This window comes from Netta rufina (genome assembly GCF_964035555.1).
Source record: "Netta rufina genome assembly, chromosome: 15".
Lineage (NCBI taxonomy): Eukaryota > Metazoa > Chordata > Aves > Anseriformes > Anatidae > Netta > Netta rufina.
The window spans coordinates 17098052-17124575 of NC_140138.1; the positions used below are offsets into that span (position 1 = coordinate 17098052).

A 26524-nucleotide genomic window follows, 5' to 3' on the forward strand; every position below is an offset into this window, starting at 1 on the left:
CACAGCTCCCAGGAGCCCAGGGAGCAGGATGGGTGCCCTGGGGAGCAGGGTGGGCATCCTGGGGAGCGCCCCAAGCACACTCCTGGGTTTGCAGCCCGGGGCAGTCTCAGGCACGGCGCGGGATGCGCGGCCTGCTTGGAGGGGGCGAGGCATGAGAGAGCTCGTTAACGGCATGGAAGAACCAGGAAAATTCCATCTAACGAGGGAGAGGAGAGGAAGCTGAGAACACTGCCAATTAAAAATACCGGACACAAAAGGCGATGGGCAGACGGGGAGGAGAGCACAGCTCCTGCACGGCTGCTGAGCCTGCTGCTGCATCTCACCCGCGCGGCACAGCCCCGGCTCTCCTCCCTGCCAGGGCCACCGGAGCAGTGACAGAGAGCACCGGGCACCCGTGGGCACCGAGTGCTGTCCTGTCCTGCTCGCGTGGTGCAGAAGCCAGGGCTATGGGCATGTTTTGCAGCACAGAGGGACGGTGGCACCCCCAAAGCTGGGGCCTTGCTCGGAACAAGTGAGCCCAGCCCTGTCCTTGGGGCACCCCAGCGTCCCCTCTTTGCTCCCTGGGGGCTGCTCGGGTGGTGGTTGTGCCATCACGAGCAGGGTGCACCCCACAGCATCCCGAGGGGCCTGGCAGTGCCCAGCAGGATGGGATCAGCTGCTCCAGGGGAGGGAACTGAGCTGCTCCGGGATCCGAGCCCTAGCACTGCCGGTCCATCCTCAGCCAGAGATTGCTGTGCACACAGAGAGACGCAGACATCTGCCATAGACACCGACTATAAACAGAGTCTGCTGCGTGTAAACACCGCCTCGGGGAGCTAATCCCAGCTACTACTCCCATAAATGCCTTTACTTAAGCGACGGGATCGCAGCAGCTCAGTGCACGCCTGAATTCAGAGCCCGGCGTGTGGCGGCGGAGGCGCGCTGCCCTGCCCGGCCCCGTTCTCGCAGCCCCGCACGCTCCCACAGGGCAGGATGCCCGTGACGGGGACGATGCATGGGTTGAGCTGGATGTGCTGGGGGGAGCCACGCTGCTGGGCCCCAGCACCCAGCCACGCATCGCCTGGACCCCCCCAGTGCTGTGCCTGGCCGCTGGCACCCCGGTGCGTGCCACGGGGAGCTCCCTGCCTGCCTGTTCCAGCCCTGCTGCGCACAGGACCAGGCACCACAGGGCCTCAGCGCACAGCCCTGCCCGGGGGCTCCTCTCCCTTCCCATCAGCGTGCCATCCTGCCAACCCCCTGCGCTCACAGCCAGCACAGCGCCAGCAGCGATCGATCCCAGCCGGGGTCCCGGGGGGCTCCCAGCCAGGCCCCCGCTGCCAAAGCGCAGGGAGCAGAGTGGCCCCGCGGCACGCAGGCGTCCCGGCCCGCTCCCCCTGGCAGGGCTGGGTGGCCGCGGCGTGCCAGGAGCAGGGAGAGGGAGGCTGCACCGAGCAGATGGCTCCAACCTCCGCGAAATCAACAGCCGCTTAATGAGGGGAAAGCTGCGGCTGCCCCCCCCCCCGCCTCCCCGGCTCAGCGGCCGCTAATGAGCCGGGGGGCGACGGGGTGACCCCGCAGGGTGCCCACAGCTCCGTGTGCCCGAGCCCAGCCTGGCCACGGCCCCCAGGCACCGAAGATCGCGGCACCAACTTCAGAGGGTGCGGGGGGGATCCTGCAGTGACATCGCTGTGAGCTGCCAGATAAAGGAAGCATCCAAAATAGCTGCTCTTAATTATATCCCTGCTGACGAGTGCCACGCCAACAACGGGCGCTGGAAGCTCGCGTTGCATGAGGAGCCCTGGCAAGAGCAGTCCGACTTGCTCTGTGTCACCGGGTCCCCACGGGCACGCGCATGGGCAGAACGTGTGGCCACGTGCTCTGCTCACGCGTGTGCCCCCGGGGAACGTGTGGAGGTGACGGGGGGACGTGCCCGGCGAGGACCGGGACACCGCAGGCTGTGCCGGGGGGGGGGCTGCTCCTCGCTGCTGTCCGACAGCAACGTGCCTGTGCTCCTGCAGCCAAGGTCGTGCCAAGCACCGAGCCCCGCGCTATGCTGAGATGCTAATGAAGCCATTATCATCTTCTGATCTATGTTGACTGTATAAATAATGCACCGGGAAGCTCGCGGGCTGCTGGCGAGATGCGATTGAAGCAGGGCTGTGTGCTGCCTGCGCAGGAAGGGGTTGCCTGGGGCAAAGAGGAGCAGGGCTGGGACGGACACACTGCAGCTGGATGCTCGGTGCCCACCTCAGCTGGGTGGCAGCCGCCCGGCACAGCGGCACAGCCTCTGCTCACCACAGCTGGACAACAACTGCCCGGCACAGCTGGATATCTGCCCGGCACAGCTGGACAGTGCTCAGCACAGCTGGATCCCACTGCCCGTCACAAGCTGTTCTCCAAATCCCCGCGTGCTTTGGGGGCTGCTGGCCCCGTGCTCAGCATGTGAGGGACCCACAGCTCTCACGGGGAGTCCCTCCGTCCCTCCTTCCCCTTACCAGGGTGCTGCGGGTCCCATGCTCAACCCGCTGCCGTGGCAGGGCAGGGACACCGGGTGCAGGAGGGCTGCGGAGGCTGCCGAGCGGCTGGGTGCAGCAGGGCTGTCCCCAGGGAAAAGCAGCTCCGGGGGGAGGCCGAGGGGCAGCGTGGGGCCGCCCTGGCCATGGGCACGGATTGCTCCGGATGCCCCGGCCGTCGCGCGGAGCCTTCCCTGGGGAGCCGAGAAATCTGCACTTCAAAATCAATAGGCCGTGGCAGCCTGAGTCACGGTGCTGCAGCAGCGCAGGGCTGTCCCCTGGGGCCAGAATGAAGCAACTTAAATGCAGCTTTCAAGAGGCAGCGGGGACTCCTTTGTATTTTTTATAAAAAGGAAACTTTCAGAACCAAAGGGAGGAAGGACGGGCTGTCCCTCCAGGCCGCCAGGGCAGGCAGGGATGGCACGGATGGGGGAGGACGGAGCGCAGAGAGACAGGCGGAGGGGACCGGGGGACACCCAGAGCAGAGCCAAGCTGCTGAGCAGCTGGGGCCAGACCCAGCCACCTTGACCGTGGCCGTGCCAAACCTCAGATCCTCCCGTCAGGAGACCCTGTGGTGCCCACCAGAGCCGTGCCGGGGCAGCGGCGCTCAGCAGCAGCTCCGTGAGCATCCCCGCTCCCTCACGCCACCAGGACGTATCCTCACCTGACCCCTGCCGCGTGGTGCCGTGTGTCACCGGCACTGCAGCCACCCTGCTGTCACCCTGCTGTCCCCCTGTGTGGCCGGGGCCATGGGGAGGGCAGCAGCAGCACGGGCAGGGCGGCGAGGTGGCGGTCCCGGCACCGCGTGCCGCAGGGGGGCACGAGGCTCCGCAGCGCCCCGCCGGCCCCACGCCAGCCGCACGCCCACCCCCGGCTCCGCTGAAATCCGTGCTGGTGCTGTTTTCACGGAGCCTTAATTGAAAGTCTATTCTCCCAGCTCCAGGGCGATGTTAAACAGGTAATTTTCAGTAATCGCACCGGCTGCAAGGAGGCACCGCCAACACGGCGAGGCTGCCGTGCGCTGGGGGTGGGGGCAGACGAGCACGCCTGGGTCGGGGCTGGGGGAGCGGAGAAGGGAAGGTGCTGGCACTGCTTGCCTGCACCCCGGGGCAGACACAGCCCTGCCTGTCCCTGTGCCTGTCCCCCTCACCTTGTCCCTGTCCCTCGCCTCCTTCCCAGGGCCAGGGAGGGTCAGGAGGTCCAGCCCCAGCCCCGCTGGGCAGCAGAAAGGGACTGGGATCCTTGAGTATCTTGGAGCATCATTAACTAATGACCCTTGCTGTCATCTGGCCTCCCACGAATCCAGCTGCAGCCCAGGCATTGCTGGAAAGCGCTGGGGAGCTCCCTGGCAGACACAGAGCCTGTGCCTCTGGGTGCGTGCAGAGAGCCCAGATAAGCACCAGGGAGCTCCGCACCGCTGCGGGGCTGGGACCTGGGCTCCCAGACCTTGCCCTGCCAAAGGAGGCCCTGGGGGCTGCTTTAAACACAGTGCCTGGAGTGCAGTCATCAGTCCTCAACCATGTGGAAACCTGCTCCACCTCCCCCAGCACTGCCAAGCTCTCCATGCCCACCACGCGCCCTCAGCACCGTGGCCAGGCGGGCGCAGCGTGGGGACGTGCAGCAGGGTGGTGCTGTGCAGCTGGGTGGTGCTGTGCAGCCAGGGGATGCTGTGCAGCCAGGGGATGCTGTGCAGCCACCCAGAGCAGCCAGCTGCAGGGGCACGCTGCTCCTCATGGCCTCACAGCGCTGCGGGGCAAGGACAGGGCTCGCGGGTCTGCTCCCAGTGTGCCCAGTGTCCCCAGCACCGCACACGCTGGGAGGGAGCTGGCTGGGGAGCCGGGTGGGGGGGGCTCACTGAGAGAAAACCTCAGGGTCTGCGAACGCCGGAGCAGAGACAGCCGGAAGAAGAGATGCTGACGAGCAGCACAGAGCCGCGAGGAGCACGCCGTAAACAGCCCAGCTGCAATGCAGGAGCCGGGCAGGCGCTGCTTTGTGCGCTCCAGCTGCTCCGCCAGGAACGGGCCCAAACCTACGTGGGCCTCGGTGAGGAGGCGGCGCGGAGCCGGGCTCCCGACAGCCACATCTGGAAGGGATCAGCCGGCGGCTGCCGCCGAGAGCCGTCCCCAGCGCCGAGCCCCGCGCCAGGCCAAGGAGGAGGCGCTGCCGATGCGGCCGGCGGAGACGGCCACAGGCATGTGGTGCACATGGATGCACAGGGGCAGAGCACGCACACAGGGCACAGGGATGCACATGGATGCACAGGGATGCACAGGGACAGAGCATGCACACAATGCACACAATGCACACGGTGCACAGGGATGCGCAGGGGTGCATGATGCACGTGGGAGCTGATGGACACGCATGCACTCAGGGCACACATGCACTTGGCTGCACACAGGCACATACATGCACACGCGTGCACAGGGGCACACAGGCAGGCTGGCAGAGCAAAACCAGAGCAGAGCAGCCGGCTGGGGGCACAGGAGGCAGCAGAGAGAGAGGCAGCACCCACAGTGGCTGCACACTGACCCCAACCTGCTCTGTCTCGGGCTGATTTGGGCCAACGCAGGGCACAGAGCCGGGGGCCCGGCAGCACCCAGGGTCCCAGCAGCACGCAGGATGCAGCAGCCCCCCCACCACCTCCATCCCCACTGCGAGGGCCCTGCTCTCACCCTGCAGCCACAGCGACCTTGCTGGCAGGGCCCAAGGAGACGTGGGCAGAGGGGGCACCCCCCCGCCAGCCGCTCACCCCCAGCGTGCTGGCACCGTGCTCCCCCAGCCGTGCGGCTTGCCCCGGGCCCGGCATCCATCCGTCATGGTGCTGGAGCAGCAGGCCGTGCCGAGGCCGGCACTGCGTCCCTGACTTCCCATTTTTCAGGCTGATTGCTCCTGTCGCTGCAGAGCCTGGTGTTAAACACCTCATTTTCCACTCCCGTATTGAGTTGGAAAATACTATTAACATTTCATTACAGCTTAAAGATCCCTCTCAGCCTGGCACGAGGAGCTGACCTGCCGGTGGCACCGGCCCCTTGCCGGGCAGGCTGTGCTGCCTGCAGCCCTCAGGGCGAGGAGGGCCGGGAAAGCAAGTCCTGCTCCTGTCCCCGCTGTGTGCAGGACGGTGACCGGGGCAGAGCTGGGTGCTGGTGCTGCTCACCAGCTCGGTGACCGGCCTGGCACAGCACAGCCTCCTGGCACACTGGTCTGGAGCAGCGGAACAAAGCAGGGATGGAGGCACGGGGCAGCAGTGTCCGAGCAGAGCACAAGCAGTTTTTGATTCCCAGCCCCTTTTCCTCACCTGCAGGAGCCTGGCCCAGCAGTAGCACAGACCAGCCGTTAAATATCTGCAAATTCACTCTTTAGTGCTCTCCCGATGGTGCTTTGAACACTTGTGAAAGGCACCTTTAGCTGCCCAGCGTGGCAAAGCCAGTGCGGAGTGGGTTTGTGGTGAGCGCCCAGCAAGAGGGACAGCAGCCCCGGACCTCGAGCACACCCCACTCCCAAAACCCACACCAGCAGGAAGAGCACAGCAGCAAACCGTGGGCACGGCCCTACAGCCACGCTGTCCCCAGCCCCACGCTGCCCCCAGCCCCACACCACCAGTGGGACCGCAGCCCCTGCCTGCCGTGTGTCCGACACCGAGGACCCCACGGACACGGCTCTGGGGTGGGCTCCCGCTGCACCCACTGCCCCACGGGCACCCACGGGGCCCTGGCACTGCCACGCAGCCACATCCACGGGCATCACCACCGGGGCTGCCTCGCGGCCTCATCACGCACGTGCAGCCACCCGCAGGGCCCCGTGGGCACAGGGGAGCGCAGAGGGCTGGGGGCACCCGGGGGCACCGAGCCACAGAGGTGCTTGCAGCCCTTCCTGGAGGCTGGGGAGGGAAGGGAAGGGTTAAAGGGAGTGCAGCCCGAGCAGCAGAAAGCCAGACGCCAGGCTGGCTACGGGAAACCGCAGGGCGGCTGTGGAGGGGGAGCTGGGGCCGCAGCACCCGGCCCTGCGGCACCGCCGGACCCCGAGCCCCCCACGGCACCACAGCCCCCTCCCGAGCAGCCCGGTCCTGGCCGTGCCCTGCGGCATCGCCCCGCCACCGAGTGCTGGCTGCTCGGGGAGCGCGGTGGCACCGGCAGCACCGGGAGCACAGCGCGGCCGCCAGCAAGGTCCCCGGGCGGGAAGCACTGCGAGAGCCCCAGCACAAGGGGCCACGGCGCAGACACTGGGCTAATTGGTGTCAAACCAGGTGAATTCGGGACTGCCGTGAGGAAATCCAGGCCAGTGAGGGAGCCTGGGGCTGGGCGCCGAGCCGCTGGCCCACATTCCCTGCTGCCCAGGCCCCGCAGCCGGCCCCAAAACGGGAGCAGGAGGGAAGGGGAGGGCTCGTGCCGGCAGCCTCAGCCCAGCCAGAGAGATGCAAGAAAATGTAAAATAAATACATGTCACCCCGGGCTGAGTAATAATCCCCCTCTGGAAGGAAACTTGGCGCATGTCGGCGTGCTCCCAGCTGCCAAGTCCCTGCTCGGTGCGAGGTTTCACACGCAGGTTATAAACCCCGAAAAGAAGTTTATTGGGGAAGCACTGACACGTCGTTAGGCACGGCAGCCACCCGGCCCCTCGGGCCCCACGCTGGGGATGCGCTGCCATCTCCCCGCAGTGCTTCACTCCTCAATCTGTGCTGAGGGGGCCGGGGGGGCCGGGAGAGCAGTGTCCAGCCGAGCGATGGAGGCTCCCAGCACCATCACCAGGGGCACTTGGCCGAGCTGCCGCAGGATCTGGCCCCACAGCCCTTTCCAGCCTGGCCCTGCTGGAGGCTGGTGGCACTTGTAGGGTCCCTCCCGCTGCCCAGGGCGGCTGGATGGTGCCCGGGCTCTCCCTGCAGCACGCAGGGGCTGCCTCGTGCAGCATTGGGAGCCATTAGCAGCGGCTGCCGGCCAGGGAAGTTTCCTGTGTTGCTGGAGGGCTGAGGGGAATCGGGCAGCTCCGGCGGCTGCCGGCCACACGCGCCCTGTGCACTGCACCACAATTGGATTTGCAGCTGCCCTGCCTTTTACTGCATGGAAATTGAATTGTAAAATGTCAAAGACATTTCCTAACTGCGCCATATTAGCCCGGTTTTATTAAATACTGTTATCAGAGGAGATTATTAATGCAATCAAATGCAGGCAAAAAAAAACCTGGAATTAACTGGCCGCCGCGCAGGAGGACACGCCGGAGGGCAGGAGGCCTCCCCCGAGGGCTGCATCCCGGGGTCCCGCTCACACCCAGCCCCTCGGCACGGCAGGGCCCTGCCCGGGACCCCAGAGGGGTCTGGCTCCTGGCTTCTACCTCCTGGCCCCGGGTTGCCTCTGCTGGCCCCCTTTGTGCTGGGACGGCGGCCGAAGCAGTTTTCCTTCCTGGAGCTGTGCCCCAGCTTGTGGCCCAGGAGCAGTCCCCATGGGATGGCAGCGTCCCGAAGGGTGGTGAGCCCCATGCCCAGCTGTGAGCCCGGCCAGGCAGTGCAGCTCACCCGGCCCCAGGAGCCCCACAGAGGGACCCAGAGCTCCTGCAGCACACAAGGACACGGGACAGGATGTCTGTGCTGCACAAACCTGCCACACGTGGAAGTGATTTGCAAAGTGCCCAGCACGGTGGGTGGGAGAAACTCAGCAGCGGGACCCGTCCCTCAGCTCCAGGTCCCTCCCGCAGCACAGGGGGCCATGCAGAAGCGATTTCCAAGTGGATAAGATGAGCGCGGCAGCAACCTCGCAGAGAAGGAGCCCGCCTGCTCCAAAATGCCACCACCGAGGGACCTCCCTGCCAGCACAGCGCAGCCCCATCTGCTGCTGCCCAAAGGCCTGGGACGGGGACGCAGCAGCACAGCCCCTGCTGGGGACGCCCCAGGTCCCCCTCCTGCCCCGCAGCGCCCAGGCTGGGGAGGCGAGGTGAAAACGCCAAGTCACTACAATTCTTCGAGGTAGCACCAGGGAGGAGGGGACAGGGAGGGAAACAGTTTGCTGCCAAATCCCTGCATCTGATTTGCGTAACTTTCAGACAACCTCATCAATTATGGATGCCCGGGAAGCGAACGCGGTGCGCGCTGCGGCCGGCCCGGGCCCCACAAACTCTTACTCCACTCTGCTAAATCGGGCCCCACGTCGCCATAGCAACCCGTGTTAATTCACGCAGGGATTTTTAAAATCTCATTTATTAAACCCCACATGAATAGGATATTATCCAGATAACAGAGCTAGAGTTACAAATCTTCCCGGTGCCGAAGAGCGCGGGGAGCACCGGAGGCACGCGTGGGAACGGCACATGGAGAGGGGGCACGGGGACACCCAGCATCGGGACAGCCACTGCTCAGCGCTCCCCCAGCCCCGCTGCTGCTGCCAGGGGCATGGCACCCACTGCCACACACACTGCTCTGGGTCAGGTCCCCTGGGAGCAGGAGCAGCCCAGTCCCAGCACAGCCCCGGGGGCTCCAGCAGAGCTGGAGAGGTGCAGCCCGGCCAGGGCATGGGGCAAGCAGCCGGGCCTGCAGCGGGCATCCCCCCGGTGCCAGGCTCAGTATCACGGGGGTCCCTTGTCCCTTTCCCAGGAGCCTGGCACTGGGAGCACTGCTGGGTCCCACGGGCATCCTGCTGCACAGCACCCGGGGGGCTCCGCAGTGGGACATGGGATGGAGCGGGGCTGGGAAGAGATGGGTGCAGGAGGAGGTGGTGGCACTCGGCACAGCACCGCTGGCTCTTGTCACAGCCATGCCAGCTGTGTGCCCAGGCCAGTGGGGGCTTGGGAGGGGTGCGTGGGGACAGTGTGTGAGCCACACATGGTTCCTGTCCCCGTGTGCTGCTCTGGGAGGCTGCGAAGTGGCAGCACCTGAAATGGGTTGGGAAGAAGGAGGCTTGGTGCTGGAGCCTGTTCCCTCCCTGCACAGACCCTCAGCAGGGACACTGGAGGCACAGGGGACACCGTGCTGGTCCTGCATGGCAGCTAGACACAGGGACACCGTGCTGGCCCTGCACAGCTGTGGGCACAGGGGATGCAACAACAGCCCTGCACAGCACCAGGACATGGGGGATGCCATGCTGGCCCTGCACAGGAGTGGGGACATGGGGGAGGCTGTGCCAGCCCTGCTCAGCACCAGGACACAGGGGACACCCACACTGGGCCAGCTCAGAAAGAAGCCAGGCAGAAACACCCCTGTGCAGCCAGGATCAGGGGACGCTGTGCCAGCCCCGCACAGCTCCGGGGCCACGGGGGTGCCCACATTTGGGGGGCACCGAGGGAAGGACTGTGGGCACGGTGGTGGCGGGGCTGTGCGCAGCGTCCCTGCGACTCGGTGCCGCGCGGGTGCTCCCCGGGGGCCGCGCCTGAGCCCAGGGACAGCCCCCGGCCCCGCCAGCCCTGCACGCCAAGGCCTGAAACCTGCGGCTGCATCAGCACCATGAATAATTCAGTCCCGGGTAAAACGCCTCAGCAGAGCAGTTGGAACGCACAGGGAGCAGACACTCCCGGAGCCACACACATGTACACACACGGAGACGCACAGCTACACCCCCGCAGCCTCGCGCACGGCCGTCCACGGCGGTGTGCACGCCTGGAGAGGGCTGTGCACAGCCCGGCGCAGAGATGCTCGCGGGGAGACACCCGTGGAGATGCATCCAAACACCCCCACACGGAGAAACACCAACACAGACACATCCAAACACACATATGCCAGGGTACACACCGGCACACAAACACAGTCCCGCACCCAAACACAGGCACACACGCACACCCGGGCACGCACGCAGACGAGCACGGGCACAGCTGCACCCAGGCACACGCACATACGTGTGCAGGCGGCGGCAGCCCTGGTGCGCACACACACACACACACACACACACACACGGGCCGTGCACACAGACGCGCACGGATGCCCCCCCCCCGCCCTTCCCGACCCCCCCCAGTGCTGCAGCGGCCCGGCCCGGCTCCCCGGGGGGCTCGGAGCCTCTCCGGGGCGCGGGCAGTGCGGGAGGCGCTGCGGGGCTGCACCGGGACCGCCGAGCCCCTGCAGCTCCGAGCACCCGCGCGGCTCCCGGGGTCGCTCCGCCGTCGCCTCCCGCCCCCCCCCCCGCGGCCCCGCCGGATCCCCCCCAGCCGGGCCGAGCCGAGCCGAGCCGAGCCCCGGGGCGCCACCGGGGATGCCCGGGGGCCCCCGCCCGCCCCGCACCGCACCGCACCGCGCCGCACCGGGGATGCTCGGAGCCGGGGAGGGGCAGGGCGGCCGGGCTGCGGGTACCGGCGCCCCCCCCCCCCGCCGCCCTGCCCGGGGCCGCTGCCGGTCGCTGCCCGCTGCTCCGCCGCCCCCCCGCCCGGCCCGGCCCGGCCCGGCTCGGCTCGGCCCCCGCGGCGCGGCGCGGCACTCACTGGCTTTGCCGGGTTTGGGCCTCTGCAGCAGCTTCTGCACGGCCGCGATGTCCTCCGCCTTCACCGCCTGCACCAGCTCCTGGTCCTTGCCCATGGCTCCGCGGCGCCGGGGCTGCCGGCTGCGGGCTCACGGCCCGAGCATCCTCCGCGGCGAGGGGCGGGCGGGCGGCTGGCGCGGCTCGGCTCGGCTCGGGGCCCCCCCCCCCACACTCCCCAGCCCGCTCCGGAGGCGGGGGCGGCGGCGGCGGCGGGCGCCCGGGGCGGGGCGGGGCGCGGCGGGGCGGGGGGGGCCCTACCGGGAACGTGGGGGGGGTACCGCGGCCGCTCGGGAGCCGCACCGGGGCGCACGGCAGGAGCGGAGAGGGGGAGGAAATACGGGGGAGAGGGGGGGGCACGGAGGGGCGGGAGCCCCGGCGGGAGAGGGGGGGGGCGCCGGGAGCGCGGGGAGGGGGCTGGGGGGGTCCGGGGGGAGGAAGGGGAGGGGGCGCGGGGGGGTGCCCGGGGCTGGGGGCTCCCGGAGAGGGGCTCCCGGGGGGGGGCGCGGTGCGGCCGGAGCGGGGTAAGGATGCGGGGGGGGGGCTCGGTGCGGCTGCGGCACCCGGGGGAGGGCCGGGGGGGCCGTGCCCGCCGGGAGGCCCCGTCCCAGGGCCCCGTCCCGCGGCTCTGCCCGGCCCCTGCAGTCCCCCCCCGGCGGCTGGTGGAGGGAAGCGGGCCGGGGGAGCTGCTGGATTCCCGCAAATAAAGCCCTGATTGCTGCCTAATTTTCCGCCTGTGCAGACACAATGGCCGGTGACATTTCGTCCCCGGGCGTTTTTTTGCGGCTTGAAGGACCCGAAGGCACTGAAGGTGCTGGGGGCTGCCCGGCTGGGCCGGGGCCGGGAGGGTGCTGGGGAGCCCCTGGGAAATGGGGCAGCGATGGACAAGGCTCTGCCAGCACCTGCACAAAGTCGGGGACAAATTTCTGCTCTGCCAGGCGAATTACTGCCTAAAAGGCTTGCTGAGGTCCCAGCTCTGGAGAATCAACCTTGGGGTGTGCGTGCCCAGAAGCTGGCACCCAGCTGGGGCGCAGCGGGGCAGCGAGCAGGCGGCTGCATAGGGCAGGCAGCTGCAGAGCCCCACGGGGTGCAGGGCACGGGGACAGGCAGCCACAGACCCATGTGGCAGGGGGAAGGATGGGGGGCACAAGGCAACACCCAGACCAACAGCCCTGAAGTGCCCCTGGCCCACCCCAGGCCTGCCCAGGCTGGCCGGTGCCCAGCTGGAGCCACGGGCACCCTCCTCAGCCCCCACCTCCCCCTGCAGCCCCCGGCTCTGGCTGACTCGGGGGCAGCGGGGTCCTTCTCCTCTCCCTGCCCCCATTTTCCAATCCAGGACATTTGGGTTTCCAGCACGAGACGCCGCCTAATCTGCCCTCTAATCCCGCAGGCTGGTGGTGCGCGGCCGCACGGGGACCTGAGCTGCTGCGGGGCTCCCCGGGGCTGGGGGCTGGGGCTCTGCACGTGCCCGGGCTGCCCCGGCAGGTCAGGGCTTCCCTGGGGTCTGCCACCACTCGAGGACATCAACACAGCTCCTCAGCAAAGGGCCCTTTGTACCCCCAGCCCTCTGTCTCAAGGCTTTCCCACCCAGCACCTGGGGATGGGGCAGCCCCCAGGACACCAGACCGCACTGGGACACGGGTGGCAGAGCTGTGTGCCCCCCCCCCCCCCGTGAGCCACGCTGTGGCAGCAGGAGCCCCAGAGTGCCCCGTGTTTCTGCAGCTCCCTCCAGGCTCTTGCCAAGCCTCGTTGGTCCTCACGGAGCAGCACAATGTGCAGTGAAGCATCCACATCACCGCCCTGTGCACACAGAGCCCAAACCAGCGTTAGGACAGGGAGAGCTGTGGGCACGGGGGGGGCTTCCCTTCGCCTCCCCCTGCAGCAGGGCCGGGCACGTGGGGGCACCGCCGCACGGGACCCCTCGCTGGGACCCCTGCTGCAGGACGCCCACCCCGTGCAGGCTCCCCCCGTGCAGGATCGAGGGCTGCCCCCACAAGAGGCACGGCCACCTTGGCTGGGGCAGGACCTGCGGTGCCTGAAAATGAAAAAGGGGCCCCAGCCCCGAGCAGCTGAAGCCCCCCCGGGACAGAGAAGCAGGGTCCCCTCCCCACCCAGCCGGGCTGATCCCTGCCCCTGCTTCACCTCCCTCTCCCCCGGGGAGGGGGCAGAGCCGTGCCCCCCTCCATCACCCAGCAGCATCTACAAAAATACTTTATTGTGGGAGGGGGGCGCGCAGGAGCTCTCTGTGCAGTAGGAAACAACCAGCAGCCATGCCTCGAGCAGGAGGGGGGGTGCAGCCAGCAAACCAAACCCCGACCGGGGCTCCTGCAGCCCAGTCCCGGGGGGCAGCTGGAGCTGGGGGGTGGGGGAGCACAGCCCCTAGGACGCCTTGGGGCGGGCGTTGAGGCGGATGATGGCCCGGTAATCCCGGACCAGGTCCCGCAGCTGGTCCAGGTAGGGGTTGACGTTCTCCTCCATCCACTCCTCCACCGTGTCGGGGAAGTAGATGCTCTCCAGCTGGGCACGCAGCTCATGGACCAGGCTCTCCCAGTCCTCGTGGAGCCTGGGGTGGGGAGAAGGGAGTGAGAGCTGGCTCCGGCTTCCCCAGGGCGAGACTGGGACCTCCTCAAAGTGGGGGGGGATGACCCGGGGCTGCTCCTGCCCCCCGGCACCCCACGTACTTGAGCAGCTTGCTGCCGAAGCTCTCCATGTTGCGGGGGTTCCCAAACTGGTGCTTCCGATGGTAGGGGCTGAACCAGCCCTTGATGCCGCTGGGGAGGCACAAGGGATGGGGGGTGCAGGGGGCAGGGGGCCACCCAGACCCTGCAGGGCCCCGCCGCTCCAGCCCCACGGCCAGACCCTCCCACCGCCCTTACCTCTCTTCCTCCAGGGCTTTCTGGATGCTCTCCTTCAGGTGGCCGTTTACCTGCTCCACCATGTGATAGATTTCCACGCCGGGGAAAGCTCCCCTTCCCTCACTGCGGGGAAAGCGTGGAGGGGAGGTGAGAGCCCAGCACGTGGCACGGCACCAGCCACGGCTCCAGGCTGGGTGGTGAGCCCCCAAACCCTGCAGGGCTGGGGGCAGCACTCCCTGCTCCCCCCCGGGGCACCCCGCTCCGTGCCGCAGCCACGCACCACGTGCCCTGCTCCAGCTGCAGGCTCTGGAAGCCCAGCACGTCCAGGACCTTCCTCCGCGTCTCCTCCATGAAGCCCCCTGAGGAGGACGAGGAGAGGGGACCCAGGTGACCCCACACCACACCACAAGCCCTGCTGCCCCCTCCCTGGCAGCCAAGGGGGCTCCAGCGATGCTGGAAGGGTGTGGACGAGGGGCACGGCCCCGCTCACCGTGCACCAGGGTCTGCAGGCACGCAGCCAGGGAGGGGATGCCGACGGGCAGCAGCTCGCAGAGCACCGAGTAGTGGTCGTACCTGCGGGGCAGGGACAGCCGTGTTGTCACCTCGTGCGTGGCTCCCTGGGCGGTGGGGCTGGGACGCGTGGCACGGCGCCCACCTCTGCCAGCCGGTGAGGACGATGCCCTGGAAGCGCAGCGGGGCGAAGCGCGGCACGGCCTGCATCACCCGCAGCCAGCTGAGCTGGTTCCTCACGTGGTGGTTCAGCGGGGGCCAGGCTTGCGCCGGGCCCGTGGTGCCCTTGAAGGCGCTGGCGAACCACACGGCCTCGAAGCCGCTCTCCGCGTATTTGGCCAGGAACTGCCCTGCGGCACCGGGGAGCGGGGTCACGCTCGCGGCTCAGCGGTGTGGGGTTGGCACGGGGTGGGCAGGGACCCCCAGCTGCCAGGGGCTGCGCTGCCCAAAGCAGGAGCCTGTGCACAGGGGGGCTTCTCGGGGCTGGAAGGAAAGTGGGAGCCAGCGTGGCCGAGGTGAGCAGGAAGCATCACCCCTGAGACAGCGGGATGGCAGGGACAGGCATCAGGCCCTGTGTGACCCTGTGCCACCATCCTGGGGGCCAGCTGGGCTCAGTGTGGTGGCTACAGCAGCGGTGCCACCAGCCACGGGGTCGTGTCCCCCCCCTCTCCCCACCCCAGGGTCCTGGCACGGCACCTTACCAATCTGCTCGACCTCAAAGTCGGGCGCGTAGAACCACACCACAGGCGAGACCTGCTTTGCTATCCCAGACTCTGCAAGGCAGGGACAGGGACATCAGCATCAGGACCAGCAGCAGGAGGGTGCCTGGGGGTCCTCACACCCCCACCAAGATGCCCAAGTGCTGCCGTCCCCATCCTCTCACCCCGCAGGGCTCCCGTGCTGATCTTCCTCAGCATGTCGTCCCACATGAGCGCCCGCAGCCCCTGGTACCGCGCGGTGATGAAGCCCAGCACCTGCTTGATGTGCTTCAGGTACATGGTGCCCACGTCCCCCCTGTTGTGGCTCATCCAGCTCTTGGAGTCCATCCCCTCCCCGAGGTGGAAGACCTGGATTTGGGGTTTCAGGGGGTGCTCAGCACGCCTCGGGGCAGGCCTGGCAGCCGGCGGTGCCCGGGGTCCCGCAGAGCCCACCTCGTCCGCCCCAATGTGGATCCAGGAGGAGCGCCTGTGCTTCTCCATCACCTGCGACAGGAGGCTCTTGAGCAGCGCCAGCGTGTCCGGGACGTGGGGGTTGAAGCTGTTGGGGAAGCGCTCGACCTCCCGCAGGTGCTGGTACTTCTCGTGCTTGAGGATGAACTGCGCGGGGAGGAAACCCCCCGTGGGGGCCAGACGTGGGCCAAAAAGGGGGGATAAAGGAACAGGGCTGGGGACACGGACCCAGTGACGCATCCATCTCCAAGCCAGGTGCTGGGGACACAGCCCCCCTCCACCTCTCGGTGTCCCCATCCTGTCCCCCCCCCAGCAAATGCTCCCGGCCCCTACCTCCACGTGCCCAAAGGTCTGCACCAGGGGCACCACCTCCAGCTTGTGGAGCTCCGCCAGCTGCTGGATCCAGTCGATGTCCTCCTCGCTGGGGAGGGCAGGGACAGCCTCAGTGCGGGCCACACGGGCACAAGGACATTCCCTCCTCCTCCTCTTCCTCCTCCAGCATCCTGCCCCACCCCAGGTCTCCCGGCTGCCCCATACCTGTGAGGACTTGGCTTTGGGGCCACAAATATTGACCCAGCAGAGCAGGGAGCAGGTCTGCCTGCAGCACCGTGCACAGCTCGGGCACAGCCCAGGCAGGGCACATCCAGACTGGTGCTGGTGGTGCCAGCATCCCCTCGGCCAGCTCAGCACCAGCCCCAGCTCACCTGTAAGCGTACGGAGACCTGAGGACTTCTAGCTCGCCCTTAAAGGGGAACATGTCCTCGTACTCGATCAGGACCCCGTTGGCACCCAGCCGGGACAGGAGTGGGAAGAGCTGCGGGACGGCAGGGCGGGCTCAGCCTGCTGGCACCCCTGGGTGCGGGTGTCAGCGGGGACAGCCAGGCCCAGCCTTGCCCCACTTGGCTGGTCCCCAGCGCCTTCACCTGCTCCAGGTAGGAGACCTTGGGCGCAGCTCCCTTGAGGTCGAGGTGCACGAGCCTCATCTCGGTGGCACTGCTGTCCTTGGGGCTCTGCTGCCCAGGGCCCTGCCTCGGGGCCGTTATCTTTGCCACGGGGAGCTCCAGAGCCTGGCTCCGGGGACCGGCGCCCTGGCCGGTGTCACCCGTGTCCCCCCAGAAGCCGCTGTCCTTGGGGATGTGCCTGTGCAGCTCCAGGGTCAAGCTGCAGGGAGCAGAGCAGGGCTGATGGGCACGGAGGCACCACCTGCCCCTGGCACCCAGCCCCTGCGTGGGCACAGCCCAGGAGCTCCCCGCAGACCCCCGCCGGTTCCCCGACCCCGCAGGGCTCCCCCTGCTTGTGTCCCGGTCCCGCTCCCACCTCACCTGTCGCGGAGGAGGAACTTGATGCCGGCCAAGGCCACGACGAGCAGCACGGCGAGGCGCAGCAGGTTCAGCTTGGTGCTCCGCTGGCAGGCCATGGCTGCAGGGCAGCGACCGAGACCCCGAGAGCAGGGCACCCCACAGACCCGCGTGAGGCCCAGAGGAAGGGGACACGGCGAGACCCCTCCTGCCACCCTGCTCCCCCGCAGGGACGGGCACTGAGACCTCCGGTGCCCCCCCTACCTCACGTGCCCCGGGGGCTGCTGCTGGGACCTGCCTCTGCCCCCACGTGCACCCTCCTCGGGTGCTCCGGTGTCACCTCCGAGGGCGGCAGGATGGGGGCTGCTCACGGGACAGCCCTGCCAGGTGGCATCACGGGGTGGCCATGGCACCTGCGGGGGGAGAAGCGATGGGCAGCGGGTGGTGGGCACCGGGCACGGCCAGGGCGGGGGCTGCGGCACGGCCACGGTGCCCCCCCCCCCAGCACCAGGTGCCCCCGGGGAGCGGGCAGTGGAGCACACAGCACGTTATTTCAGCTCCCTGGGGTGCTGCGGTGCCATCCCCGGCCCCTTCACCTCCCCTTGGGCTGGGGGGCAGCCCAGAGACCCTCGCCCTGCCCCGCTGCCGGCTCCTCCCGTTATTTAACGGGGAGGCGGCGTCCCGGGGCTCACCCCCCCCCGCGCCCAGGCCCGGTGCCGGTCGCTCCCCGGTGGCGGTGGCAGCCGCAGCGCCGTGCCCGCAGCCCCCCGGGAGCGCGCCCCGCTCACCTGACACAGCCGGGACCCGCGGGCACGGCGCGGCGGGGGCGGCCCGGTCCCGGTGCCGGTGCCGGTGCCGGTGCCGGTCCCGTTCCCGGTGCCGGTGCCGCTCCGCTGAAGCCCCCGCTCCCCCCGCCCACCCTCACCGGCACCGGGCGCGGGCACGAGCCCGCCCCAACGCCGCTCTTAAAGGGCCCGCCCGCACCGAGCGCCGCCGCCCACCGGGAGCTGCCCGGTGCCCGCTGCCCCCCGCCCGGCCCCCCCCCGGGTGTCCCCGCGCCCCCCCCGTGTCCCCGCTGCCCCCCCCCGGTGCCCCCCCGGTGCCGCCGCCTCTCCAGCCCCGCCCCCTCCGCGCAGACCACGCCCCCTCCCGTTCTAGCCCCGCCCCTCCATGCGCACGGCCACGCCCCTCGCGTGACGACAGCGCGCCGGGAGAGGCGCGGGGTGCGTGCGCGGGAGGCGCGCGGCGCATGCGCAGAGCGGGGCAGCGTGCCGGTGACCGGGGGGTGGCGGCGGTGGCGGCGGGGCCATGAACGCGGCGCAGGGCACGGTGGGCAGCGACCCGGTCATCCTGGCCACCGCCGGGTACGACCACACCGTGCGCTTCTGGCAGGCGCACAGCGGCATCTGCACGCGCACCGTGCAGCACCAGGACTCCGTATCCTGCACCGGGAGGGGGGGGGGGGGACCGGGGGTGGCACCGGGGGGAGCCGGTGGGGGGGTGGGGGGGTGAGGGGGGTCCCGGTGCTGGGAACGGAGGAGGGATGGGGTGTGTGGGGGGGTCCCGGTGCCGTTAATCGGGGGTCCTGGTGTGTGTGGGGGGTCCCGGTGCTGTTACTGGGGGGGTCCCGGTGCATTGGGGGGGGTCCCGGTGCCGTTACCGGTGGGTCCTGGTATGTGGTGGGGTCCCGATGCTGTTACTGGGGGGTCCCGGTGCCGTTAATCGGGGGTCCTGGTATGTGGTGGGGTCCCTGTGCTGTTACCAGGGGATCCCAGTGCATGGGGGGGGGGGGTCCCGGTGCCGTTACCGGTGGGTCCTGTTACATGGTGGGGTCCCAGTGCTGTTACCGGGGGGTCCCGGTGCGTGGGGGGGGGGTCCTGGTGCCGTTACCGGGGTGTCCTGGTGCCGTTCCCGTCCTTACCAGCACCGCAGCAGGTGAACGCGCTGGAGATCACGCCTGACCGCAGCATGATCGCGGCCGCAGGTGAGCCCCGGGGTTTGGGTGGCGGTGGCGGGGCCCCGTCCCTGTCCCCCCCAGCCCCGCTGAGCGCCGCCCGGTGCCGCAGGCTACCAGCACATCCGCATGTACGACCTCAACTCCAACAACCCCAACCCCGTCATCAACTACGACGGCGTGAGCAAGAACATCACCTCGGTGGGCTTCCACGAGGACGGCCGCTGGATGTACACGGGCGGGGAGGACTGCATGGCGCGCATCTGGGACCTCAGGTGGGCTGGGGAGGCCGCGCTCCCCCCCGGTATGGGGCCACGCGGGTGCCCCGGGGAGCTCCGGCACATCCAGGTCGTTCCCTTGCAGGTCCCGCAACCTCCAGTGCCAGCGGATCTTCCAGGTGAACGCCCCCATTAACTGTGTCTGCCTGCACCCCAACCAGGTGAGTGTCATCTCTGTGACTTCCCAGCTCGTGCTGCCAGCATCACTCCTGGGGAAGCCGGGGGGCTGCAGTTTTGTGCTGGCAGCTGCAGCAAGGCGTGTTCTCGGGGTGAAAACACGCGTGACACTGGCTGCGTGGGGCAGGTCGGTGGGAGCAGGCTCTCAGCAAGGTGATGCAGAGATGGTCGTTAGCTCACAGCCACACGCAGACAGGTTTGGAGCCGTACAGCTCTGTCCCTGCTAGCCCCTCACCTCTGTTGTTCCTGGAGGAGGCGGTGGGCACCCCAATGCTCTGCCCCTGGGGGCTGGGGGTGCTGGTGGCACTGCGGGACCAGCAGTGACAGCTTCGTGCCCCAAGGGCTGGGGTGGGTGTGGGGACAGCCTCGTGGTGCAGGCAGAGCACGTCCCTGCTGCTGCCTTGCACAGGGAAGCAAACACCCCCCAAGAGGGGCTGTGGGTGAGTGGACATCCTGGGCTCGCACCCCTTTTGTTTGGCACCTGCTGCAGGCTGAGTGGTGTGTGGGTGCCTCTGCTGAGCTTTGTGCTAATTGCTGGCTGTTGCCTTGAGGCAGCGCAGTGGCTGTCAGCCTCTCGTCCCACCCCTTGGGGACCACCCCATGAGTCAAACCAAGGGTGTTAGCGCTGCCAGCAAGAAAAAGCAGAGAGGCTCACAGCCCCAGTTCCCTTCGTGACTCCTGTTGGATTTGCTGGGGAGCCACCGGTTGGTTCAAAAGCTGCCACGGGGATTGCTTGGGCTGAGGAAACACAGCTAACAAGGAGTGTGATGTGTTGGAGGAGATGGCAGTGAGAATCGGTGCCTCTCAGTGCAGTGTTAGCAGCACGTCCAGTCCGTTCTGCATGCACAGGGCTGCAGGGTTGGAGTTGCAGATGTTGCAGTGCGAGGTTTGTGTGTCTCGAGAGCAGATCTTTTTAAAAAGACCAGTAACAGAAATGTTTCTTTGCTTTTGATTTTGCAAGGGTTCAGTTTTGCAAATCCTGAATTTGATGCTGGTTATTTGGACCAGACTTCACCCAAATGCTGCTGATGCTCCCGTAGTGCTGTGAGAACATATTGCAGCGAAACAAATGCTGTACGTGGATGATAAACGTGAACTAATCCCTGACCATGATGCTGCTGAGTTGCAGGAGAAGCGTTGGTTTGCGAGCAGGCCAGAGTTAATTAGCCCAGAGGTGGCGGTGTTTATTCAGGCAGCTTCACCACTCTGTGCCATTCCTCGCTGCAGCGCTGCTGGCTCAGTTCTCAGAGGGATTTCTTGCAGCCTGGGTAAAGCCGTGATGGCTTCAGCATAGCAGTTGTACTCGCACCTGCTAAGGGTGGGCTGAGGACTGCGGCGTCCAGAAGACGCCTCTGCACTGCACAGTCAGCTAAATATATCGAGGGAGGATTGTCTTCACCAGAAACAGGCCGTTGCTCATGGGTACAGGATCATCTGTGCCTGATGACCTGATCTCCTCTAGGGATTCTGCTAAAATCATGGGCACTGCGAGTCTGTCGATAAAAGCCCCGGTTTGAATGGAGAGCTGCCAGCATTGTCTGCTGGGCTGAGCAGGGATCGGAGCCAGAACTCCTGCCCTTCGGCTGGCTCCTGTCCTTACCCTCTCGGAGAAGGGGAGAGAGAGAAAAACCTATTTAGGCTCATGTTTTTCAGGTGTCTGCACGCTCTTGAGCGCTCCAGTTGTTCTCTGGCCAACCTGCATCCTCATGCCCGCTTCTCAGACGTGCTGAAAGTCATTTGGCCTCTGTGGATGTTGTTTGGAGCAGCGGCTGAACAACAGCGCTGCAAATTAGGCACCTGCTGCCTGTTCTGGGGTTTATAAAATTAGCAAACACTTCTGCAAAGGTAAACAGCCTTTTTGCAGAGCGTAGCGTGAGATTGATGCCTGGCCTGTTCTCGGTGCTCAGGGCGATCAGCAGGCCGCTGTTTGCCTGGGAGCTGGGGCTCCGAAACCATTCCCAGTGGTGAGCAGAGGCCCAGCTCTGTGCTGGGAATGGTCAGGCAGAGGAGGACCCCGATGCTTAACACCAGAGCAAGGCTCCGGCTGGTGCTGCAGGGACGTGCTCTGGGGCTGCTCTTTTGGGGGGATTTCCCAGAAGTTGCTGTTTTTTTTTTTTTTTGCAGGCCGAGCTGATTGTGGGCGATCAGAGCGGTGCCATTCACATCTGGGACCTGAAAACCGACCACAACGAGCAGCTGATTCCAGAGCCCGAAGTTTCGGTGAACTCGGTGCACATCGACCCCGACGCCAGCTACATGGCGGCCGTCAACAGCTCGGTGAGCTCCGACAGCCTCGGCCGTGGGGTGCGATGTACGGGTGGGCTGCTCCACCTGGGACATCCTCACGTGGGCAGAGCTCCCCGTTCCCACATCCCGTGAAGTTTTCCTACACTGTGGTGGGGCGCAGGGAGCCCAGGATGCTTTCAGGTGGGGGCCACCAGCCCGGCCACAAATCCCCCTCTCCCCACAGGGAAACTGCTACGTGTGGAACCTGACGGGCGGCATCGGGGAGGAGGTGACACAGCTGATCCCCAAGACCAAGATCCCGGCACACAACCGCTACGCCCTGCAGTGCAAGTTCAGCCCCGACTCCACGTGAGTGGCTGCCGGCCCCGACGGGAGCAGCCGTGCCCCTGGCTCTGGGCTCTGCGCTGCAGGGCCCCGGGAGGAATGGGGTGGGGGCGGTGGTCCGGGTGTCCCAGGGGTGTCCCAGAGGTGTCCCAGGGGTGTCCCCGTGGTCCCGCAGTGTTCTGTGGGTTCCCAGCCAGGCGCTGGGCTCCACTTGCTGATCTCCAGGAGCAAGCGGGGAACTTGGTGTGCTCCTTCACCAGTTTGAACTCATAAGGCAGAAAATACAAGGCCAAAAAAATCTGATTACAAAGAGCGCAGCTCTCTGCTTTATTACTGTTCCAGACCCGTACTAATGAGAGGCTTTAGGCACACGGTGACTAACGGGGTTACCCGTGCGTGTCTCGTTGCAGGCTCTTGGCTACGTGTTCTGCAGACCAGACGTGTAAGATCTGGAGGACTTCAAACTTCTCTCTGATGACAGAGCTGAGCATTAAGAGCAATAACCCAGGGGAAACCTCTCGTGGCTGGATGTGGGACTGTGCCTTCTCTGGGGACTCCCAGTACATTGTCACAGGTGGGACACCGACAGCTCGCTGCCCATGGGGCCAGGCACTGACACAGGACTGAGGTTCTCTAGGGGAGACACTGCCAAACCCCGATGTGTGTGTGAGGACAGAAAACCGTTCTGGTAGAGTCCTCAGCCTCCTGCCCACCGCACAGTGCACAAAATCCCTCCAGCTTTCAGCCTGTGCTGTACAAGGGAGACGTTGCCTCCTGTTTAAAATGGACACGTGTGCAGTTTATTTCGCCTGGTAGCAATGCTGCCTGCAGTACTTGCAGCATGAAGTCCATTCAAAACCTGTGTAATTTGCACAGCAACTTCTCTGTGATGAGCTGAATATCCCAACTAATACCAAAATGCCCCGAGTGTCTTGTTCTGCACAGCTCCCTTGCCTATCATCAACAGCACTCAGAACTGTTGAATGAAGCGAGAGGACAACCTTTCTTCTAATAAAAAAAAAAGTTTGAAGGGCAACACCATATCTCCTCCTTCTCTTTTTCCCTTCTGTTGCAGCCTCCTCTGATAACTTGGCCAGACTTTGGTGCGTGGAGACAGGAGAGATCAAGAGGGAATACAGCGGCCACCAGAAAGCAGTCGTCTGCCTCGCCTTCAACGACAGCGTGTTGGGATAACGGTGACGTGGGGGAAAGGAAGGACCTCTGCTTGTTTTCCCTTGTCTAAAAACAGCCAGCACCCTCCCTGGAGCATGAGACAGGCACTCAGTGCTGTCCCCTCGGAGGGAGAGGGCTTGCTCTGGGCTTGCTGCAGGGGCAGCATCTGCCTGGAGCGAGACCAGGCTTCAGCTTCGGCCTCGCAGAGAGGCCACTTGGACAAAAGGGAAGGGGAGGCACGGGGCCACAGAGGGGAGCTGGGCGCAGAGCAGCTGGAGGCATCCCTGCGGAGGCTGCTGCCAACAGCCCCGTGATGGTTTTGTACCCCAAAGTGGAAAAAAAATCAGCCTAACGGGAGTCGGCTGCACAGAGGAAAAGTCGCCGTTTTCTTGTTTTGCAACCCCTTTATTCGAAGTGTATTTCACAGCCTGACTTGGAGCGCTGTGCTGTTATGAAACCAGCCACCCCCGACAAGTTTAATAACCTCGTGTCGAGCAGGGCGCGTGGCCAGCAAACACGAGCTACTCCCCGCGGTTCCTGTCTAGGTCTCCTAGTAGCTACGTACTCGATGCAGCCCTGAAGCAGAGCTGCAATAAAGCGTCTGTACCGCCGGTGCTGAGCAGAGTCCTGTTATTTTCCTAAACTCTCCTGAACTGCAGCGTGAGAGCAGCAGGCAGCCCTCGGGCGATGTGGATGTTACCTTGTTGAAAGCAGAGGTTTTTCAGGAATCCAGTTCAAGTATGTAGAGCAGCGAGAGGGCAGCCGCGGCTGCGGGACTTACTCGGGGAGGTAATAGAAGCAGATAGACACGCAGATGTTGCTCGGGAAACAGATGTCAATGCACAGGTAGATCAGCCGCTGCTTCCCCGGACCTGCCAAATGAGCGAGGGCAGAAAGGAGGTGAGGGATGTGTCTGCAGACCTGCAGCTAAGTCCCCAGGGAGCCGGAGAAAGAGAACGCCTGAGGGAATGACCACTCTCATTAAAGCTGGGGTATGACCAGAAGGAGAGCTCCGCAGGCACCAGCAGCACGGCTCGCTGCAGGCTGTGGGTGAGAGCCGGCAGGGCAGCGATCCCTGAACAAGGGCCTGACTCTGAATGCAACTTACCCCCTGCTCTCCTCACCCAGAAGATGGGTGTCTGCTCGCACAGGGCTTGGACGGCCTCCCCCAGGCCGCTGGGGTCCACTTGTTGCCCTGCCAGGATGCCCAGGAACTCGCGGTAGTACTTGGTCTGGTTATTCTGCTGCAGCAGCACCTCGCCCTGGAGGAAAGGGCCCCGTTAATTCCCCCTGGGGCACCTTGTGCCTCCCTCCCTGCCTTCAGCCCCAGCCCTGCTCGCACATCCAAGACACCCAGAAGAGCCCCCCTGGAGATGCTTTTGGTCAGTGGAAGCTGGGGAGCTTTCATGAAGGAGCCCCAGTGCCTGGCAGGAGCTTGCTTCTCCTGGGGAGCCAGGGCTCCTCGCACCCCTGCTGGGTGGCATCCAGCAGGGATCAGGGGGACCCCGGCAGCCCCTAGGAAGGGGGGAGCAGCCGGCAGGGCACAACCAAAGCAGGCAGCTGGCTGCTGAAACAGAGCACCCCCCCTGCACCCGTTACTGTTTCGTTCAGTGGGTCTGGGTACGTGACTCACCTCCTGCGAGCTGCTCACAGACCCCTCTTTGTTCTCTGTTCCCCAGAATTTTGAGCAGGTAACAGAATACAGCGGGACTGGGCTCTCTGAAAGCCCTGCTGTTCGCCTCTGTGGGACGGAGCCCCTTCCCGACCTGCAGCTCTGCTCTTTCTCACAGCAGGCAGGCCCTCAACAAAACCAGGAGCTGTCTGCGTGCTCCCAGAGTCGCTCAGAGCCCGGCACCGAGCAGGAACCGAAGCAGCACTGCCTGGAGCAGCATTGCCCAGAAGGCAGCCCCTCTGCAGAGGGCGGTCAGCGCAGCCCCCCCCTTCCCTCCAGGCACCCCCCGGCCGTGCCCATCGCTCACTCTCAGCTCAGCCGTGCTCAGAGCCACCCGCGTGCTCTCACGGTCCCCGGGCTCCATCCTGCGCAGGTAGCAGGCGTGCTGCTCCGCGGGCCGGTAGCAGACGTAGCCCTGGGAGATAAAACGTGCCCTGTTAGAGCAGGCAGCACGCTCCCTCGAGAGCCCAGCCGTGGGCATCCCTCCCTGGCCCTGCCTCGTGTCTCCTCTGTGCAGCAACCACCGCGGCTGCGCCTCGCTTAGCACGGGGAGCATCCCGGGCAGGCTGTGGCTGCTGGTCCCCAGGGTGCCCCCCGGGGCTGTGTGGTACTGGGGGCACAGGGGGACGGGGAGCAGGGGCAGGTTGCTTTTTTTCCCTGCTCAGGCACACTCACGTTCTGGCTGTCGTACAGCACGACGGCGCTGCGGTTGCTGCGCGAGGTGATGTAGTAAGTCACGGTGCTCCTGGACGCGTCCACCAGGGCCGTCTGGTTCCTCGGCGGGTCCTGCTCCCCCTGCAGCATCACCCGCACCGCCTGCGAGCCGGCCTGGGCACACAGCGAGGGCAGCCCCGGCCAGCAGCCACCCACAGCACCTCCGTGTCCCCACCCGGACCCTGCTGACCCCGGGGGGGGACAGGACGTCCTGCACCGTGGTGTCCCCAAGCCCCCCTGCCCGGTGCTGCACCAGGGAAGCTCTGCTGGGTCCCCCCAGCCACCACGGCCTCGCAGCCCGGGCTCGATGCCTGCCCAGCTGGGGGCTCGCTGGGACGTGCCTGCACAGCAAAATGCCAGCCTGGGTCTATATTTACAAACGATGCTCTCCAGCTCCTCTAATTTCAGGCAGGGCTGAGCGAGGCAGCAGCTGCTCAGCTCGGTGCCTGCAGCACAGCCTGGGCTGAACCCAGCCCCGCACCCCAAGGCAGGACCCCTCCTGCACCAACCTGCACCCCTCACCTGGGCAGAGCTGGGGCTGAAGCCGAGGATCCCCCCAGTGCTGATGCCAACGACGGCAAGGAGCAAGGCAACGGCCAGGATGATCCAGAACGTCCTGGATGGACCCGGGAATGGTGCTGCCAGCCTCCTGTCCTGGGGGCCAAGGCAAAACGAGGGAAGAACGGGAGTTAAAATGAACACTTCTCTGCCATAAAAAAATAATGTTTCAGTTCTCCGAGGCACGAAGAAACTCAATAAATTCCTGCGGTTCGGCTCGCTGCAGGCAGACAGCGAGCAGGCTCCTCGAGCCCCCATCAGCCATCGACCTCAGTGCTCTGCAGCCTCCCCCTAACGCTATGGGAACGATTCCATCAGTCCCGGTCAGATGTGACAGCCCCAACTGTGCCGGGAAGATCCCCGACAGCAAACAAAATCCCCCCGGTGGGAAAGGAGTGCACAGACACAGAAATGCAGCTCTGCTCCCCCGTTACCCCAGCATCCGACACCGAGTGAGCACAGCACCTGCAGGGAAACCCCGCTGGCAGCCCCAGCTGCCTCACAGGGGGCTGAAGTCGGTGGTGGACCCTGGAGAGGTGAGGAACCAACCTCACCAGCACCACGGGAGCTGCAGGAGCTCAGCCCCAGGCAGGCACCGCGGGAGGGCTCTGCTGTGATCCCTGGGGCTCAGGGGAACTCACCGCAGGGCCCGCGCTGCTGGTGCTGCTCTCGCCCTCCAT

The 26524-nt window shown here is 66.2% G+C and overlaps 4 protein-coding genes across 5 annotated transcripts in view; 1 reads left to right on the top strand and 3 right to left on the bottom strand.

Moving 5' to 3' along the window:
• CASKIN1 (CASK interacting protein 1) overlaps positions 1-10974 on the bottom strand; it is a gene marked incomplete at both ends in the record, with an annotated part of 29917 nt that extends 18943 nt beyond the window's left edge. For both annotated transcript variants that reach the window (XM_084295857.1, XM_084295856.1), the window contains one exon: positions 10881-10974. In XM_084295857.1, the coding sequence (XP_084151983.1) occupies positions 10881-10974 (94 nt within the window). The remainder of the gene's footprint in view (positions 1-10880) is intronic.
• A 2268-nt stretch (positions 10975-13242) lies between these two features.
• Positions 13243-16902, bottom strand: LOC311214938 (hexosaminidase D-like). The gene is made up of 13 exons (XM_084295813.1): positions 16772-16902; positions 16373-16610; positions 16154-16263; positions 15783-15870; positions 15432-15596; positions 15164-15347; positions 14982-15053; positions 14426-14630; positions 14261-14343; positions 14051-14129; positions 13792-13893; positions 13597-13686; positions 13243-13478 (listed from the first exon to the last, which is right to left on the bottom strand). Exons 1-13 carry the CDS (start codon positions 16864-16866, stop codon positions 13295-13297), a joined length of 1695 nt encoding a protein of 564 aa, XP_084151939.1. The 5' UTR covers positions 16867-16902; the 3' UTR covers positions 13243-13294.
• A 1078-nt stretch (positions 16903-17980) lies between these two features.
• On the top strand, positions 17981-23505 carry MLST8 (MTOR associated protein, LST8 homolog). The gene is made up of 8 exons (XM_084295866.1): positions 17981-18184; positions 18680-18731; positions 18814-18976; positions 19065-19140; positions 21281-21433; positions 21627-21751; positions 22138-22301; positions 22803-23505. The coding sequence occupies exons 1-8, from the start codon at positions 18056-18058 to the stop codon at positions 22919-22921; spliced, it is 981 nt and encodes a 326-aa protein (XP_084151992.1). The 5' UTR covers positions 17981-18055; the 3' UTR covers positions 22922-23505.
• A 172-nt stretch (positions 23506-23677) lies between these two features.
• Positions 23678-26524, bottom strand: BRICD5 (BRICHOS domain containing 5; the record flags this gene model as incomplete). Its single annotated transcript, XM_084296184.1, has 6 exons — positions 23678-23772; positions 24009-24162; positions 24880-24987; positions 25248-25400; positions 25809-25940; positions 26486-26524. The coding sequence occupies 6 exons, from the start codon at positions 26522-26524 to the stop codon at positions 23678-23680; spliced, it is 681 nt and encodes a 226-aa protein (XP_084152310.1).

Excerpts from the sequence above, each read along its gene's own strand:
- LOC311214938 (XM_084295813.1), bottom strand. The coding sequence starts at position 16,866 with ATGGCCTGCCAGCGGAGCACCAAGCTGAACCTGCTGCGCCTCGCCGTG. Across the intron at positions 16,264-16,372 it reads AGGTCTCCTACCTGGAGCAG|CTCTTCCCACTCCTGTCCCG; the intron begins GTGAAGGCGCTG and ends GCCGTCCCGCAG. Across the intron at positions 14,130-14,260 it reads CCTGCAGACCCTGGTGCACG|GGGGCTTCATGGAGGAGACG; the intron begins GTGAGCGGGGCC and ends CGTCCTCCTCAG.
- MLST8 (XM_084295866.1), top strand. The coding sequence starts at position 18,056 with ATGAACGCGGCGCAGGGCACGGTGGGCAGCGACCCGGTCATCCTGGCC. Across the intron at positions 18,977-19,064 it reads GCGCGCATCTGGGACCTCAG|GTCCCGCAACCTCCAGTGCC; the intron begins GTGGGCTGGGGA and ends GTTCCCTTGCAG. Across the intron at positions 21,752-22,137 it reads AAGTTCAGCCCCGACTCCAC|GCTCTTGGCTACGTGTTCTG; the intron begins GTGAGTGGCTGC and ends GTCTCGTTGCAG.